Genomic DNA, 16,477 nt, shown 5'->3' on the forward strand with positions numbered 1-16,477 from the left:
AATTGCAAGAATTATGTGTAATGGTTTACACATATTCTACTTTATTTATAATGAATTACAACCAAGGAAATTAGGAAAGAAAAAGAAGGAAAAGATCTGTAATTCCTAATTTTTAACTTTACATATTTTTCATATCTTTAACATTTTTATTTTTTTTGAATGAAATGAAATAATAATTTTTATCCTTCTTAATTAGATTTTTTTACTCAAATAATACTATTTTAAAAAGAATTTACCCAAATAGCAACTGTGTAAATTTATTTCCCAGACTAGCACTATTTACTATTCACGTTCCAGAACGGGCCGTTTTAGATTAAAAAATAACACATGACGAATGGATCAGAACGGGCCGTTCCGGATTCAAAAAATGCACATAAGAAGTGGAACTAGAATGAGTCGTTCTGAATCCAGAACGGGATGTTCTGACCTACAGATTCATGTTTTTTTTTCCTGATTTTCACTTATCAATTACCAAAACTCAGAGACTACCATCAAGTGATTAAATTTATTGAATATTAACATTATAAATATAACTAAATAAATTTATTAAAATTCATTACAACAATAAAGATCAATGGTGGCGTGACCAGGAGTGTGACAACAGGAACAATTTTTTACACGATTATGTTATTCTCTAATGTCCATCTCTGTTCTAATCTTGTTGGACTTTGGTAGACTCTTGAAAGTTCTTTTGCGTTCTAGATTTGGCCACAAAGTTGGAAGAAACGCAACATCCGAGAGAAGTTTGACCCGCTGAGAAATTTACAATAAGGCTAAATGAAATATGGTATGATTGCAGCAAGTTTTAGAAAGTTCATATCCCTTGCTCGCATGACCCGCTGGGAGATTTACAGTAAGGCGTGACCAGGGGTGTGACAATAGGAACAATTTTTTACACGATTATGTTGTTCTCTAATGTCCATCTCTGTTCTAATCCTGCTGGACTTTGACCGACCCTTGAAAGTTCTTTTGCGTTCTAGATTTGGCCACAAAGTTGGAAGAAACGCAACATCCGAGAGAAGTTTGACCCGCTGAGAAATTTACAATAAGGCTAAATGAAATGTGGTATGATTGCAACAAGTTTCAGAAAGTTCACATCCCTTGCTTGCATGACTCGCTGGGAGATTTACAGTAAGGCTAAATGTAATTTGGTGTGATTGTGGCAAGTTCCAAAAAGTTCATATCCCTTGCTCGCATGTACTCGCTTCATGCTTACATGCACATCACGACTATCAAACTTACATATCTCTCATATATACCTTACAATAAGTTGCAAAAGTATACGAAAGACAGTTTGGAGAGCTCTGACATGAAGATTATTGGCCTACTTACACTGTCCAACTTTGTGGCCAAATCTAAAAGTCAAGAGAACTTTTAAGGGTGGCCAATGTCCAACAGGATTAAAACAGATATGGACATTACAGAACAACATAATCAGTTTCTGCCACCATTGATCTTTATTGTTGTATTGAATTTTAATAAATTTATTTAGTTATATTTATAATGTTAATATTCAATAAATTTAATCACTTGATGGTAGTGTCTGAGTTTTGGTAATTGATAAATGAAAATCAGGAAAAAAAAAGCCTGAATCTGTAAGGCAGAACGACCTGTTCTGGTTCCACTTTTTATGTGCATTTTTTGAATCTAGAACGGCCCGTTCTGATCCATTCGTTATGTGTTCTTTCTTAATCTGGAACGGCCCGTTCTGAAATCAGAACAGCCCATTTTGGAATGTGAACAGTAAAAGGTGCTAGTTAGGGAAATAAATTTGCACGGTTGTTATTTGGGTAAATATTTTTTAAAATAGTATTATTTGAGTAAAAAACTCTCTTAATTATAAGGTAACATTTTTCTTTGTTTATTTATTTTGTTCAATTATGTATTTTAAATAATTTTCATAATAAGTTCTTAACTTTTTAAAATAATTTGATATCATATTTGTAATAAGATTTAAATAAATAAATATATCTAATAAAATTATTTTAATAAAGGATATTCTTATAAAAAAAATATCTATATATTCAAGAATATATTATTAAAATCAAATATAAAATTTCTTAATTTTCAAGAATTTATACGAATACTTCTACGATCCATAAGTAACTAAACAAATCTTAATTATTATAAGAATTTATGATTCGTAGGTATAAAATATCTTTTTTCCTACCAATCATCTTCTTGAAATAAGTGAATCTATACTCATTAAAATATTTAAATCATATAATTATTATAACTATAAAAATAAAATAATAATAATTTATTTACTATAAATGTTAATTATCATAAAATATATTATAATTAATGTTGATCAATTCTTTCATAATATAATTTATATGATCATTAAATTTATTTATTGTACCGTTAAATCCAATCTTATGTGGACATATGTTATTCACATATATGTGAATTTGACATGTATTATGTAAATCTATATATAAATTCATAAATACATTTATATTTATATAATACAATATATATGACAATGAGTGGAATGAACTTCCTAATCTTAAATATTGTTATTTCTTGATCAGATAGATTCGAAATCACAAATTTTACTTATAAAATTTCTGGCTTAGGTAAGTACAATAATAAACTCGTCCCCACAAAAGACCCTTAATTAAAACAATTAAATTTTCTCAATAACTTATATTTTATAAAAATCAAAACATCTTAAGGTAAACATCGACACTTCAAAATCAATCTTAACTCTTACGAAATAAATTCCATTAAGCCTGACTCAATTAACATTCATCCCTAGCATAGACGCAAGCACCATCTCTTGTAAAACCATACATAAAAAAAAAAAATAATAATAATAATAATAATAAAAATGTTACCTAAACATGGACACTTCGTCGTGTTGGGGACACACAGTACATGATCTGTCGTGCGACGCAATTCCACTTGGCGTAATAAAACAAAAGAAACTCCACCATGTCATAGGAACACGTTCCAACTCCAACGCACCGTTATCACTTTCTTTTCTTTTCTTTTCCCTCAGATCACAAAACCAACGCTAGCTCCAGTAACTTCCTTCGCTCTTTCTCTCTCTCCGTGAATCATGGAGAAGCCAATCCACGGCGGCGACTACGACTACGACTACCTCTCCGGCTTCGGCAACCACTTCTCCTCCGAGGCGGTGGCCGGAGCTCTGCCGGCGGCGCAGAATAGTCCTCTCATCTGCCCCTACGGCCTCTACGCCGAGCAAATCTCCGGCACCTCCTTCACTTCCCCTCGCAACCGCAACCTCTGCAGGTCAATCGCAACTTCTTACCCTCTCAATTTAACTAATATATAAATTTTTATTTTTCCGATTAAACGTAGAAAAATACATAATAATAATAATTATTATTATTTATATATTTCTTTTCACTCTCGTCTTCGGAACATAATATAAGGAAAATACTAAACAGTACGGAAAAATTACAAATTATAACAATAAGAGTTTTGATTGGTTGTTATTTTGAAAAGAAGTACTTCGGAGTTCGTACTTCTATATATTTATTTAAATTATAACAATAAAATAAAATAAAATAAATATAATAGATTATATAAGTAATTTGTAATTGAAAGCTAGGTGATTTGAAAATTCCTAGGGATATAAAAGCGTCTTTAAAAATGTCTATTTCTCTAGGTATGATTCGTTAATATCTTCGCCGTACCAAATAGCAGTTCCGTCCCACAATTAGTTACTCCTAAATTTTCTGGTGACTAAAATGCGTTGCCCCTTGTTAGATTTGTTGTTATAAATATAAATATATCAGATCACTATTTTTTTTCTCTCTTACCATTCATATTTATTTTTTAATTTAAATATATTTTGAATTTTTTAAATTTATAGTAAATTTATATCTGATCTCTGAAATTTAAAATTACTATTTTTAATTTTCACTAATAATAGATTGAGATAGTTATACACATTAATTACATTTAATATAATATTTTCATTAAGAAAAATAATAATAAGTAAGTTTTTGTAATAATATTTAACAAGTTTTCCAACAAAATTTGAATATAAAATTTAAAATAAGACATTTTAAATTTATAAAAACTAAAAAATTAAAACCCTAAAAATAAATTTGAGACAATATTTAATTCTTAATTTTTTTACCTTGATATCTTTTCCATCACATCAGATCACACACACACACACACACATATATATATATATATATATATATATATATATATATATATATATATATATTATTTATTTTTTCTTCAAATGTTACCTTTTTACTTTATCTTTATCTTTCTCCTTTCTTCACCCGAATTTACTCCATTTACAATTATTTATTATTTATATATTACAATTTACGATTAAGTAACACCGTAATTTTTTTCAATATTGTATGTATATTTTATTTAAATTTTTAAGTAGAAAAGTGTATATGATAAGAAAATAAAAATTTCATATTTAATTTAAATTAAAGCATTTCATAAACAATTTATTTTAATTGCTTTTATTTTCTGACATTAACATTTTAAAATGAGTAATTTGTTAGGAGAAGAAAAGTGAAAAATAGTAATCTTTCACAAGAAAATCAATGTTAAATAAATTCTAAATTTATAAATTTCACTTCTTTAAATTTTTTATGAATAATTTATTTATTTTTCTTTTAAAGTGAGTTGTTTTAAAAGAGCTAAATCTAAAATTCAAGAAATTTTCCAAACACTCAAATCTTAACTACATTTTTATATACCCATATTTTGAAGGATACAAGTTAGAAACTTTAGACGTGAAATTGTACATTTTCTCCCAAGTTAATCGTTATATGTTCTTCTACCTTTGAGTATTATGTTAGGATAATAGGATGGACTCTAGGTCCAAACGAAAGAAGATTAAATGGTTAAAAGATTACGAGGAATTTAGAATAGGATGGACTGTATGTGGTTTTATTTTCCCTAAATTAGGATGATGATACTTGAATGATATTTTTAGTAGTTATTAGATTATGAATTTGCGTTTCCTTAGCCTATAAGCATTAAAGCTTTCTGTAACATTTATGGTAGAATTTTAGGAGTAGTGATAGAATAGTTTTTTTTTTTTCGTATCATATTATTAAGCATTTTAATGTTCGCTTGTTTTTGGGTGTAGTTGGTTTTATCGAATCAAACCATCAGTGACCCACGAACCGTTCAAGCCTAGGGTACCTAGTAATGAGAGAATTTTGAGTGAGTTCAACAACTCCAACAGTTCTACTAACCCAACTCAGCTTAGATGGAAGCCCATGGATGCACCCGATTCACCGACGGATTTCATTGATGGGTTGTCCACCGTTTGTGGTTCTGGAAGCTCCTTCATGCGCCATGGATATGCTATTCACATGTAATCAATTGGTATCCTTTGATTAACTAGTATTCCTGTTTATCTAATGGGTGTGTGCCAGTCAATTCTTTTTCTTCTGTCGTTGACTTTTCTGGTTGGCTAGGTTTCCTAATCAGAATTGCATAATTTGTGTGCTTAAGTCTCTTCAATTATAACATGCCGTTGTTTGATGACTAAGAATTGAAATATTATATTTTTAGTTGATGCTAGAGGTAGTGGTAGTTGACATTTGTTAGTTGGTTAGTTTGTTGATTGTTATTACTTCAATAAGCTCTATAAATAGAGTATGGATCATACTCATTTATATCTTTTCATTTCAATCAGCACATTGAGATACTTTTATGTAACACCTTTCATGTTCTCTGAGCGCTATGATTTTTGTCTCACCAATTTGGGATCATAAGTATTTCCTTTCAAAATTCTGATAGTTGAGGTTTCAGATATATGATATCACATCTAACATTTACATGTGAATTAGTATTGCTGATAACTGTTTTGTCCCAGAGTCTGGATTTGGGTGTGCCTTCTAACCACACTTGTAGGGGGTTGAGACTCCAAATGCTGCAGCAAAAGTAGGGTGGTATAGCTGTAAAGACACTCTTGACTCTCGGTTGGTGTTTGCATTAGGAGTACATGAAGGTAGCGAAGATCTGCAACTAGGTGACTAAATCCTTTTTTTTTCAGGGTTAGGCATGGTTGCTTGGAGAGCAATCCATTCAAGATATAGTTCCCCTGCTATGTGGGATTAAATTTCCCTTTTTAGGGGCCAACTGATTGGCTAATTTCAAGAAGGGATGTTATCCCACTTTCCTCATTCAATAATAGGAGATGCTGTTGAATTATTAGGCTCCTGTAAGCTGTGCCAGCATCATAGTGGGTGGGGTATGGGTCTCACAGTGATCCTGTGCTACTTGTGTTGATTGGTGGGCTGGGTTGAGGGGTCGGGAATGGAGATATTAGATCTTAGTCTGAGTTAAGGTAGTGATTAACACACTGAACAAAACGGAATAGAACAGTCTGTTGGTTTTAATCATTGTTCTCCTTGTTTCGACATTTTTAACCTTTTGTTTTTATTCTCTTTGTAAAATACACCAACATAGAACAAAACTCATATAGGCATAATTGCGATTTTTGCCACCCATATTTCACAATATTGTGAATTTGGCCACCCAACTTTTGAAACATCACATTTTGTTACTTAACTTTTAAAATTATACACATTTTGTTGGTTGACTTACATTATTTGTTCACTATTGATGTAACATTGATTGTCGATGTGACATAGTTTACTATATTATCTTTTGTATGCTACATCAACAATATACATTGGCAGTTAACATGTTATGTTAGCAATCATTATGCACATCATCTGTCAACTAACAGCATTAGTCGAGTTGCAAAAATTCGTGAAATCGTGAAACAAGGGTGACAAAAAGTGCAATTAAACCACACATTTTATTTCTTCCTATTCTAATCTGTCTGCTACCAAACACTATCTAAGAAGAATCAAGTATTGTTTCATCTAATCAATTTGTGCACTGTGCAAACTAATTTATTTATGATATGCTATTTTATCTTTGCCCCGAGTAATGCTACCATGGACTGCTGCCTTAAATACACCTCTACCCATTGATTTTTCTTTACTTTTGGTTGCCTATGCATAACAATACTAATGTTGGGTATGTCATAGATATTGATGCTAAACTGCCAGATTTGGTATGATAAATTTAAATTTTGAAGGTAACATTAGCACTTGAATAAATGGGAAAATGTTATATCACTTATAGGTACAATGCCAACAAACCAATGGACAACTGTGCCTTTTGCAATGCCGATGGTGACTTCTTGATAGTTCCCCAACAAGGAAGTAAGTCAATATGACAATTTCCTTGATTGTTCAATGTTAACTAAGAAAGTTGTGTTTGCGGTTAATTAATTGTGCTTATGTGCATATAATTATTTCTGGACCCGTATAAATTCCTTGTTGCTCTGTGCTCAATGAACTTAGGGTGATTCCTTTTGCACAAAGAAAATAGTCTGTACACTCTAGAGTTGAATATAAAAGAAATTTCCTAATTGAAGGATGCATTTGAATAGTAAATATTGTTTTCTTAAAGCGCTGGTGCATTAGTATTCTGAACGGATATTTATGGTTTATATTTTTCCATGATTTCTTTTGTTGGAATTGTCTTTGATTCTTTGTGTAGAATTATATTATTAGAGGGACAAACAGTTGTCCCCATGTTCTTGAATTCTTCCATGCATGAATTTCTGCGTTGGCGTTGTAGCTAAATAAAGTTTCATAGCACTTAAGAGCATGCTCCGATCCTTCCTGAGTATCACAGCTTTTCAAGAGTATCCCTTTCCCTTATATTTATTTTTTTCATACTGTCTGCTGGATTTGTAGGACTCTTCATCACTACTGAATGTGGAAAGTTGAAAGTTTCCCCGGGTGAAATTGCTATACTACCTCAAGGTTTTCGTTTTTCTGTGAATTTGCCTGATGGTCCATCCCGTGGTTATGTTGCTGAAATTTTCGGTACTCATTTTCAACTTCCTGATCTGGGACCAATAGGTATCTTTTCTATTTTGCTCTAAAGAAATTAAAGTTGCCTGAAAATTCATGGCATACAAAATTAAAATTGAGTTGTTTGCATTTTAGGTGCTAATGGTCTTGCTGCGCCGAGGGATTTCCTTGTTCCTACTGCATGGTATGAAGATAAATCTTATCCTGGGTACACCATAGTGCAGAAGTTTGGTGGTGAACTCTTTTCTGCAGTACAAGATTTCTCTCCCTTCAATGTTGTTGCATGGCATGGTAATTATGTTCCATATAAGGTGGGTGGTTTTCTCTTCAACATTGTTTCAAGCAAATGACCTATGATTACAAATTTACAATCATCATCAATCATCATATTATTTTCAGTTTATTAGGGGAGGGGTATAATTTCTGTGAAAAAAAAAAGATGATGCATCTTAATTAATTTGGCAACCCTTTGTTGCTTGCAGTATGATTTAAGCAAATTCTGCCCTTATAATACAGTTTTGTTCGATCATAGCGATCCATCAATCAATACTGGTATGCATTTTTAAAAATGAAAATTTCCTTAACCTGTCTCCCTCCATTTATTTTGTTCATGGAAAATATTTTCTGTCATTTCTTTTTTAATTTTTGTGCTTATGTGCAGTGTTGACAGCACCAACTGATAAACCTGGAGTGGCATTGCTTGATTTTGTCATTTTCCCACCCAGATGGCTGGTGGCTGAGCACACTTTCCGGCCCCCATATTATCATCGCAATTGCATGAGTGAATTTATGGGCCTCATTCATGGTGGTTATGAGGTATATTATGAGTCTGATTAGATATAAGCTTAGAAGAACTTTTGAAAACTTTTCTACTGCAAATAAAGTGTTTCTTTTAATTTTGTATATAAACAGGCTCTATATCAAATTTTGACTTTTAATCACTGTTTGTTGAAAGCACTGAATGGTTGGCGACTTAATTAACGGTAGTTTGTAACTGTATGGAAAAGAGGACCAGTTTTGGGTCAGTTGAGGCAGAATTTGGTCTTTCTCTAGTATGTGCCTATCAAATTTGTTAACTTTTTCAGGCCAAGGCTGACGGATTTCTTCCCGGTGGTGCAAGTCTCCATAACTGTATGACTCCCCATGGTCCTGATACCAAGTCATATGAGGTATGCTTCTTTTTTTTTTTCCCCACAATCATGTAGATAGATATTAAGATCTCAACTACAAAGAGTAAACCTCCATTCTACTCCTAGAGTTTTTAATCGATTATATACATGTGCAGCACTGGCATTGCACTCTCTAATATACCCCCTGCTAACATAATGATACGTTGCACTCTCTAATATACCCCCTGCTAACATAATGATTGCACTCTCTAATATACTGCTCTTATCATACTTTCGATCAGTTTTTGTTGATTTGGTTCAAGAGTTAAGCACTTAAGGTGCAGAGATATGAATTAATGGATTCAATCTTCTAGTAACACACGTGTTGGTACTTGGTTTACAGGCTACCATTGCACGAGGGAATGATGTCGGACCTCACAAGATCACTGACACAATGGCTTTTATGTTTGAATCTTGTTTGATACCCCGTATCACTCAATGGGCTCTAGAATCACCATTCTTGGATCCTGATTATTACCAGTGTTGGATTGGCCTCAGATCTCATTTTACTGTTACCGAGACATCTGAAATCACGACCTTGCAGAATGGACAGTGAGTATGGTGTATTTAGGCCCCCAACGTTGTCGATGTTGTTGTCCATAAAAATAAGTATAATTAGAAAATTGTAATATAGGTGTTAAAAGTGTGCTTAACCACAAATGAGGGCATAGTTCAGTTGGTTAAGTAAGATGTTTGAGTATTATAAAGAGACTGTTTATATACAAGTTATAAATATTTTTTTAAAGCTTTTTCTATTAAAAATAGAGTTATTTGTGATAGAAAAGTTCTAAAAAAAAAAAAAAACATTTATGTGCTTGTATTTAATCAATCTCAAATCCTTTTAATATTGAGTTCAATTCCACGAGGAAAAAAACTCATCCACAATTGGTGGCAATATAAGCGGTTTCAGGCGAGTTTTATTTGCAATATGCAAATGACTAAAACTTTTGAGTTATATCCTCCTTTTTTTTTATCTTTTTCTTTTATTGATAAACGTTAATAGTTAATTAGTATGTTATGTTGTTTAGGAGGATTTGAATGTCCTTTCTCCTAAATCAACCCATCATCTAATCACTCTTCATCACATTCTATCTTAAATAGGTCTATCATAATCATCATTTATCCCCTATTTAAGTGAATAGATAATGTGCTAATGCTCTAGATTTAAGAATGAACTATATGTGACGGATTTGATCTGAGTGAAAGATTTGTGCACTTTTGTTTAAGATATATTTGGAGATAGTTTTTTATTTTGTTTTATTTTTAATTTTAATTAAGACAAGATTATAATGTTTACAAAAACAAATAAAAGTTTAAGGAATGACTTTTTTTAAGAGTTAATTGTAACATTGTTAAAAAAAAAAAAATAAAAAAATAGGCTGATTCAGTAGCCCAGAACGGGCCGTTCCCAAATTGGAACGGGCCGTTCCCAAATTGGAACGGGCCGTTCCCAAATTGGAACGGGCCGTTCCAAGCTACTGAATTGAACTACATATTGTAGTTGAGAACGGGCCGTTCTGGAGGGAGAACGGGACGTTCCGGAGGGAGAACGGGCCGTTCCGGAGGGAGAACGGGCCGTTCCGGATGAGTTCCGGAACGGGCCATTCTGATTTCAGAACCGGCCGTTCTGGGCGTTAATTTTGTGCGTGATTTGGGAGTTCGGAACGGGCCGTTCCGAATTCGGTACGGGCCGTTCTGGGCCAATCCGAAAGTCTATAAATAGGGGGTTGGGGGCCTTCAGGAGTTTTGGAGTTTTTAGAGAGAAGTTTTAGAGAGAAGGTCTCTGAGTCAGTGAGCTCCTTTCTCTCCCAAATTTCTCTGTTTGACTCCTTTTCTCCTCTAGATCACTAACTCCTTCTGACTTTTCTTGAAATTCAGATTAGAAAGCTTGTTTTGGGAGGACTGAAGTTCCGAGTTGAGCCTCGAGGGGAAATTATACTTTTGTTCAGTCTTTGGCTATCTGAGCCAATCTTCAGGTAAGGGAAGCTAGAATGTTTGTTATTTAAGTTGCATGTGAGTTTAGAAACTCAATTGATGCATGAAAGTTGAGGATCCATGGCTGGATTGGAGAATTCGCTAATTGTTCAAAGTCTTGGAAAAATGGGGGTTCTAGTGAATTTGATGCACCAGATGGGTGCATGTTGATTCTAGGTTTATTTAAGTTGTATGGAGTCTATGCATTGTATTTTGTGTTTGCATGTGGCTGGATTTGTTGGTGTGGATGAGAGTTTGTGAACTCTGTTATTGGAATTTAGGCCGGGCGCAGGTTGAATGCGCTAGGCGTGGATGAGTCTTGGGACTCTCAGGCTGGGATTAGGCTGGCGAGCTCAGGCTACGCCGAGCATGAATAAGTTTATGAATGAATTGATGCTTATGCATGTTTAAAGTTAAAGTTTTAGATCATGTATGTATGATATATGATGTATGGTGAGGTGTGATTCATATGTATGCTTTGTGATGATACGTATGAATGTTTGAATATGATATGACATGCGTATATGTTCATATGAGTATGATTGTTGATCATAATGGTGGGCAGACCATTATGATGTATGATGCATTATTGCATGTGATGTCTTATGACATGTGTATGATTGTTGATCATGATGGTGGGCAGACCATTATGATGTATGATGCATTATTGCATGTGATGCCTATGGCATGAGTCTAGCCTAGGACTTGAGGAGAGGAAAAATATTTTCGAACTGGAAGAGCTCACATAGAGTCTCTTGAGAGTGGTGCTTGGATAGACCACTGATATATGAGAGTGGTGCTCTGGGAGGCCACTGGATTTGGGAGAGTGGTGCTCAGATAGGCCACTGGGTTGGGTGAGTCTCCTCTAAGTCCTTAGCTAGTGTTGGAGCGGGGTATGAGGTCGAGGGTTATTCCCTTAACCAAGTACTCGGGAAGGTGCGTGGATCCTTGCGGATAGTCGGTGGGCGAACTCCACAATTGACTTGGTTAATGCATGCCAAGGTCGTGGTAAGCCCGTACCCAGCTGTGCTATACCTGACGGTGGATCTGGACTTCCAATTGTGTAAGTGACATCATCCGAGTAAACCCGAGGGAGGATTATATATCCTGTTTAGCTGTGACCGAGCGGGCGCATTGGGCGTGAAAACGGTTGGGGTGGTTTCGGTAGGATGGAATGTCACTTATACAGCTCTATTGTTGTGGAGATCTCCTAGGTGTATGCGTGACGACGCATTAGATGATTGATATGCATTGATATCTGTCATGAGATGCATTTATTGTATGATTATTAATATGATGAAGTGTGGTGTTTGACTTCATGATTGGTGGATTGTATTTTATGCATGAGTAGTATTGGATAGAGTGTATGGTGTGAATGGTGTGACTCTATGAATACGATTGTGTAATATAGATTATTATGATTCATTTGTGAATTCTAGCTTACCCTTCTGTTTCCATGTGGTGGAACTGCGATGATCATACTTGGTATGGGAGCAGATCAGGGCTAGCTTGGAGTCGAGGTGACCGCTGCGAGACGGGGAGTTTGATCCTCGTGTTAGGGTTACCATTTTGGGTAGCGATTTTTGTCTGTTTGACCGGCACTAGGAAATATTATTTTTGGGATGACTGTACATATATGGCATTTTATTTTGTATTTAAAGAATTTGGTTATTTTTATTCTTATCTATACCTGTATGTATGAGTTATCCAATTTAATATTTTCCTTAGTTCACTAGTAGTAGTGCGATTCCACTAAGTGTAGAGACCATGGCGGGTCGTTACATTAATCACCTATACACTGCTAGTGTAAAGTTTTTTTACACTGACAACCAATTATATCTTTTAATTGTGTCATGTCATTGTAAACACATTTACTTTTAACAGTGACATGACACAATTAAAAGATATAATTGGTTGTCAGTGTAAAAAAACTTTACACTGACAGTGTATAGGTGATTAACTCTTTTTTGAATCTATATTTATTAGAAATGTTTTTTTTTACCATTTTTTGTTTTATTTAAAAATTTAATTCTCAAACATTTTCAAAACATTTTGAAAATTTAATTCTTAAATATTTTAAAAAATCAGTCCTCAAAATCATTCAAAATTAATAAATAAATCATTAACTTGAACTATTAAGAGTGAGAAAGGGTGAAGGATTTGTGTAGTTTTCTTCATTTGGAAGTGGAGTTTTGGGAGAAAAAGGAAAGAAAAATTTGTTTCTTTTCTCTTTGAATCAAGAGAGTTGTATAATGTTTGTAAAAACCAATAAATATTAAGGTAATAAATTTTTGTTAATCTTTCATTTTACTTTTCTTTTTTATAAAAATAGAAAATGTTTATTATAAATATTTTATTACCATTTGTTCTTCTTTCAAAGTTTAAATATCAAAAATCATATAAAATCAAAGAACAAATCATCGATATTAGGAAGTTAAAAGGCAAAATATGGAGGAAAATGCATGCTTTATTAGTGTTTTTAAGGAAGATGTTAAGGAGTGTAGATACCTAATTTCGTCTGGACTTGTAAATAAAGAAATGAACTTCTATTATGAAGGAAAGGAGCTCCCAAAGCATGAAAACAACATGATATGACATCAGAAGGCCTAAAGCCCAACAGGTTTGATTTAGTAACCTAGAACGGGCCGTTCCAAAATTGGAACAGGCCGTTCCAAAATTGGAACAGGCCGTTCCAAAGCTGGAACAGGCTGTTCCAAACTACTAAAAGGCCTGAAAATCCTAGTTGAGAATGGGCCAGAATGAGCCGTTCCAGCATAGGTTATTATGAGTCAAGTTTAAATCTGGAACAGACCGTTTTGACACCAGAACGGGCCGTTCCAAATTCAAATTTAACTCATAATGAACTGATCCAGAACGGGCCATTCCGGTCAGTTCTTACGTCTATAAATAGTAGACTCGGGCACTGTTCCTGGGGTCAGAAAAATTCGTCTAAAAAGTCTCATATAATTCGAAATTTCTCTCTCTCCTCCTTCTTGTATTTCTTGAGATTTTGTGAGACATACTGTATTATGAAAGGCAGTCGAAAAGCGCCTAGAGATCCCCAAATTTGAAGATCTAATAAAGCTCGATTAAGAGGTATTTTAGCTAATATTCTTCTCTCTCCCTTACTTCCTTTACTTTAATAATACTGCTCTAAATAAATAATTATCATGTGTAATTTAAATTTCAAGCATGTAAATAACTATTAATAAAAAGGATCTAATATTTAATCCATTAATTCTTATCATGTTAGCTTTATCATAGAGTACCGATTTAGGGCGCTGTAGGGATGCTTAATACCTTCCCTACACGTAATCGGCCTCTAAACCTAAATTTGGTTGTTAAGGCCATTATTGAATTTTTAAAAATCTTTTATTTTTCCAATGTTTTGAGTAAAACATTAGTGGTGACTCCGTGAATCATTTTTCAAAACCATAAATTAAGGATTAGTCTGATTTCTAGACATTCCTTAATTAATGAGATTTTTCAAAAGAGTAGTCTAAACCATTGGTCATGAGGTCGAAATTTTTCGGGTTACAACAAGGAGGAGGAAGATCTTCTCCTTCAGAGCACTAGGAAGGTCAAACATAAGTCTACCATAGAGGAGGTTGACACTGGTCAGTGTGGGAATAATGATATGCTTAATAAGGAGGATGTGTCGTATATGGGAAAATTGCTGATGAAGGATAGGGTTGTACCCTATTCTCCCTTCAAATGGGCAGTGTTTTGGACAATCAGAAAAGGAGTTAGCTCCTCCACTTATTTCAGATGAAGATAAAATAAAATTTCCTAGAATACCTATCACGGATGACGAATTCACTGATTATTGCAAACCATGGAAGGGCTCGTTGATGGTGACAGTTCCCAGAAAGAAGGTAGGGTTCAAACAATTGGAGGCTAAATTTGTCTGGTCATGGGCTAGAAAGAATGCTATCAAAATCATTGATGTACCACAAGATTATTTTCGGGTTTTGTTTACCTCCAATGAGGACTATAACCATGCATTGATGAAAGGTCCTTAGATGGTTTCAAACCATTATATTTTGGTGCAATGATGGAGAAATTTTTTCTTGGTCAACCCTTATGTTGCAAGAAGAATTGCGAAATGCATTCGAATTTCAAAGCATTCAATTAAATGTTTCAATGATCAATTTCTTTGGAGGTGGACTCTATGTTGGACACTTTGTGAAGATTGATAAGGTTACTACTATTCAAACTTGAGGTAGTTTTGCTCATATGTGTTGAGATGGATCTTAATAAACCTCTCATGTCTAAAATGATTGTTAGGGGTTATCTGATGAATATTCAGCATGAGGGCTTACATCATTCAATTATTGTTTTGTGAGGATGGTATTGCCATAAGGATAACGTTTGTGGTGTGAAGGCAGTGGTGTCGGCTATGGTTCCTATTGATATTAATAAGCCATATATGTCTCAAATGACTACCAAGGAGGTTAATTCATATGGTATTGATGGTGCAATAGCAATGGTCAAGGTGGTGCAACATGGAGGTGATGGTGCTCCAGTGGTGGTTAGGAATGTAACAAATACTTTAAATATTGAGAAATTGACTCCTAATGTTAAGGAGGTGATTTCAAAGGTGGTTAATGATAATGAATATGATCATGGACCTTGGATGCTCGTTCAATGAAATTCAAAAAAATTCTCGCATAAAAGGTATATCTAAGGATATGGAGTGGTGGGTGTAAAGTTTTGATGGCTCAGCCACGTGAGGCAGTTACATATTCTGTTAAAGGATCCAAATTTCATGGGCTATATTGTCTTTAGGTGATGAGTAATGAATTTTAAAGCCTAATAGTGTATTTGGATGAAGAATTTTATAAATTCAAGGAATAATTCTTGGTATTTGAATTACTTTGATTTCAATTTCTATCATTCTTAAAATATTTTATTTGGATGAGTCAATTCAAGTTTCTTAAATTTTAAATTATTAGGTTGAATATCATAATTTGATTCTATCATAGTAAAATTGATTTTAAAAATATATTTATATATTAAGATTTTTAAATTAAATTTTATAAAAATAAATATTAATCCATTTTTAAATATTTAGTGATTTTAAAAATTAATATTAGATAATATTTAATAATTTTAAAAATTAATATAAGATAATATTTAATAATTTTAAAAATATTTTTGAATATCCAATAATTAAAAGAATGAAGAGATAAGATAAAATATATAGGTGGAATAAGAAAAATAAATATGAAAATTTTCAAATTCACCCATTTTTTGGAGAATTTGAAATTCTACTATTTTAAGGAATTTCACATATGTTTGGATTTCAAATTCTTTGTAGATTCCTCATCCAAACAAAGCATTTCACCTTAAGAAATTTAAAATTCTTCAAATAAATAAATTATCCTATATAAATTTCTTATCCAAATACACACCATAAGAGTTTGGTGATGGGTCAAAAGGAAGTGGGCTTTTCTATGTGAAAAATTCACAAGG

General features: G+C 33.3%; 1 protein-coding gene across 1 annotated transcript; it reads left to right on the plus strand.

The window, feature by feature from the left end:
- The first annotated feature begins 2,920 nt into the window (after nucleotides 1–2,920).
- HGO (homogentisate 1,2-dioxygenase) lies at nucleotides 2,921–9,773 on the plus strand. Its single transcript, XM_020368066.3, has 9 exons — nucleotides 2,921–3,258; nucleotides 5,102–5,332; nucleotides 7,120–7,199; nucleotides 7,740–7,907; nucleotides 7,995–8,170; nucleotides 8,342–8,411; nucleotides 8,521–8,675; nucleotides 8,945–9,028; nucleotides 9,372–9,773. The coding sequence occupies exons 1-9, from the start codon at nucleotides 3,065–3,067 to the stop codon at nucleotides 9,582–9,584; spliced, it is 1,371 nt and encodes a 456-aa protein (XP_020223655.1). The 5' UTR covers nucleotides 2,921–3,064; the 3' UTR covers nucleotides 9,585–9,773.
- The last annotated feature ends 6,704 nt before the right edge of the window (nucleotides 9,774–16,477 follow it).

This window comes from Cajanus cajan, chromosome 8, assembly GCF_000230855.2.
Source record: "Cajanus cajan strain Asha chromosome 8, NIPB_CcT2T_4, whole genome shotgun sequence".
Classification (NCBI taxonomy): domain Eukaryota; kingdom Viridiplantae; phylum Streptophyta; class Magnoliopsida; order Fabales; family Fabaceae; genus Cajanus; species Cajanus cajan.

What these genes read in the sequence shown, in the direction of transcription:
- HGO (XM_020368066.3), top strand. Translation starts at nt 3,065, where the DNA reads ATGGAGAAGCCAATCCACGGCGGCGACTACGACTACGACTACCTCTCC. An exon ending in CATGGATATGCTATTCACAT is followed by an intron (nt 5,333 to 7,119) that starts GTAATCAATTGG and finishes TATCACTTATAG; the next exon opens with GTACAATGCCAACAAACCAA. An exon ending in CTGATACCAAGTCATATGAG is followed by an intron (nt 9,029 to 9,371) that starts GTATGCTTCTTT and finishes CTTGGTTTACAG; the next exon opens with GCTACCATTGCACGAGGGAA.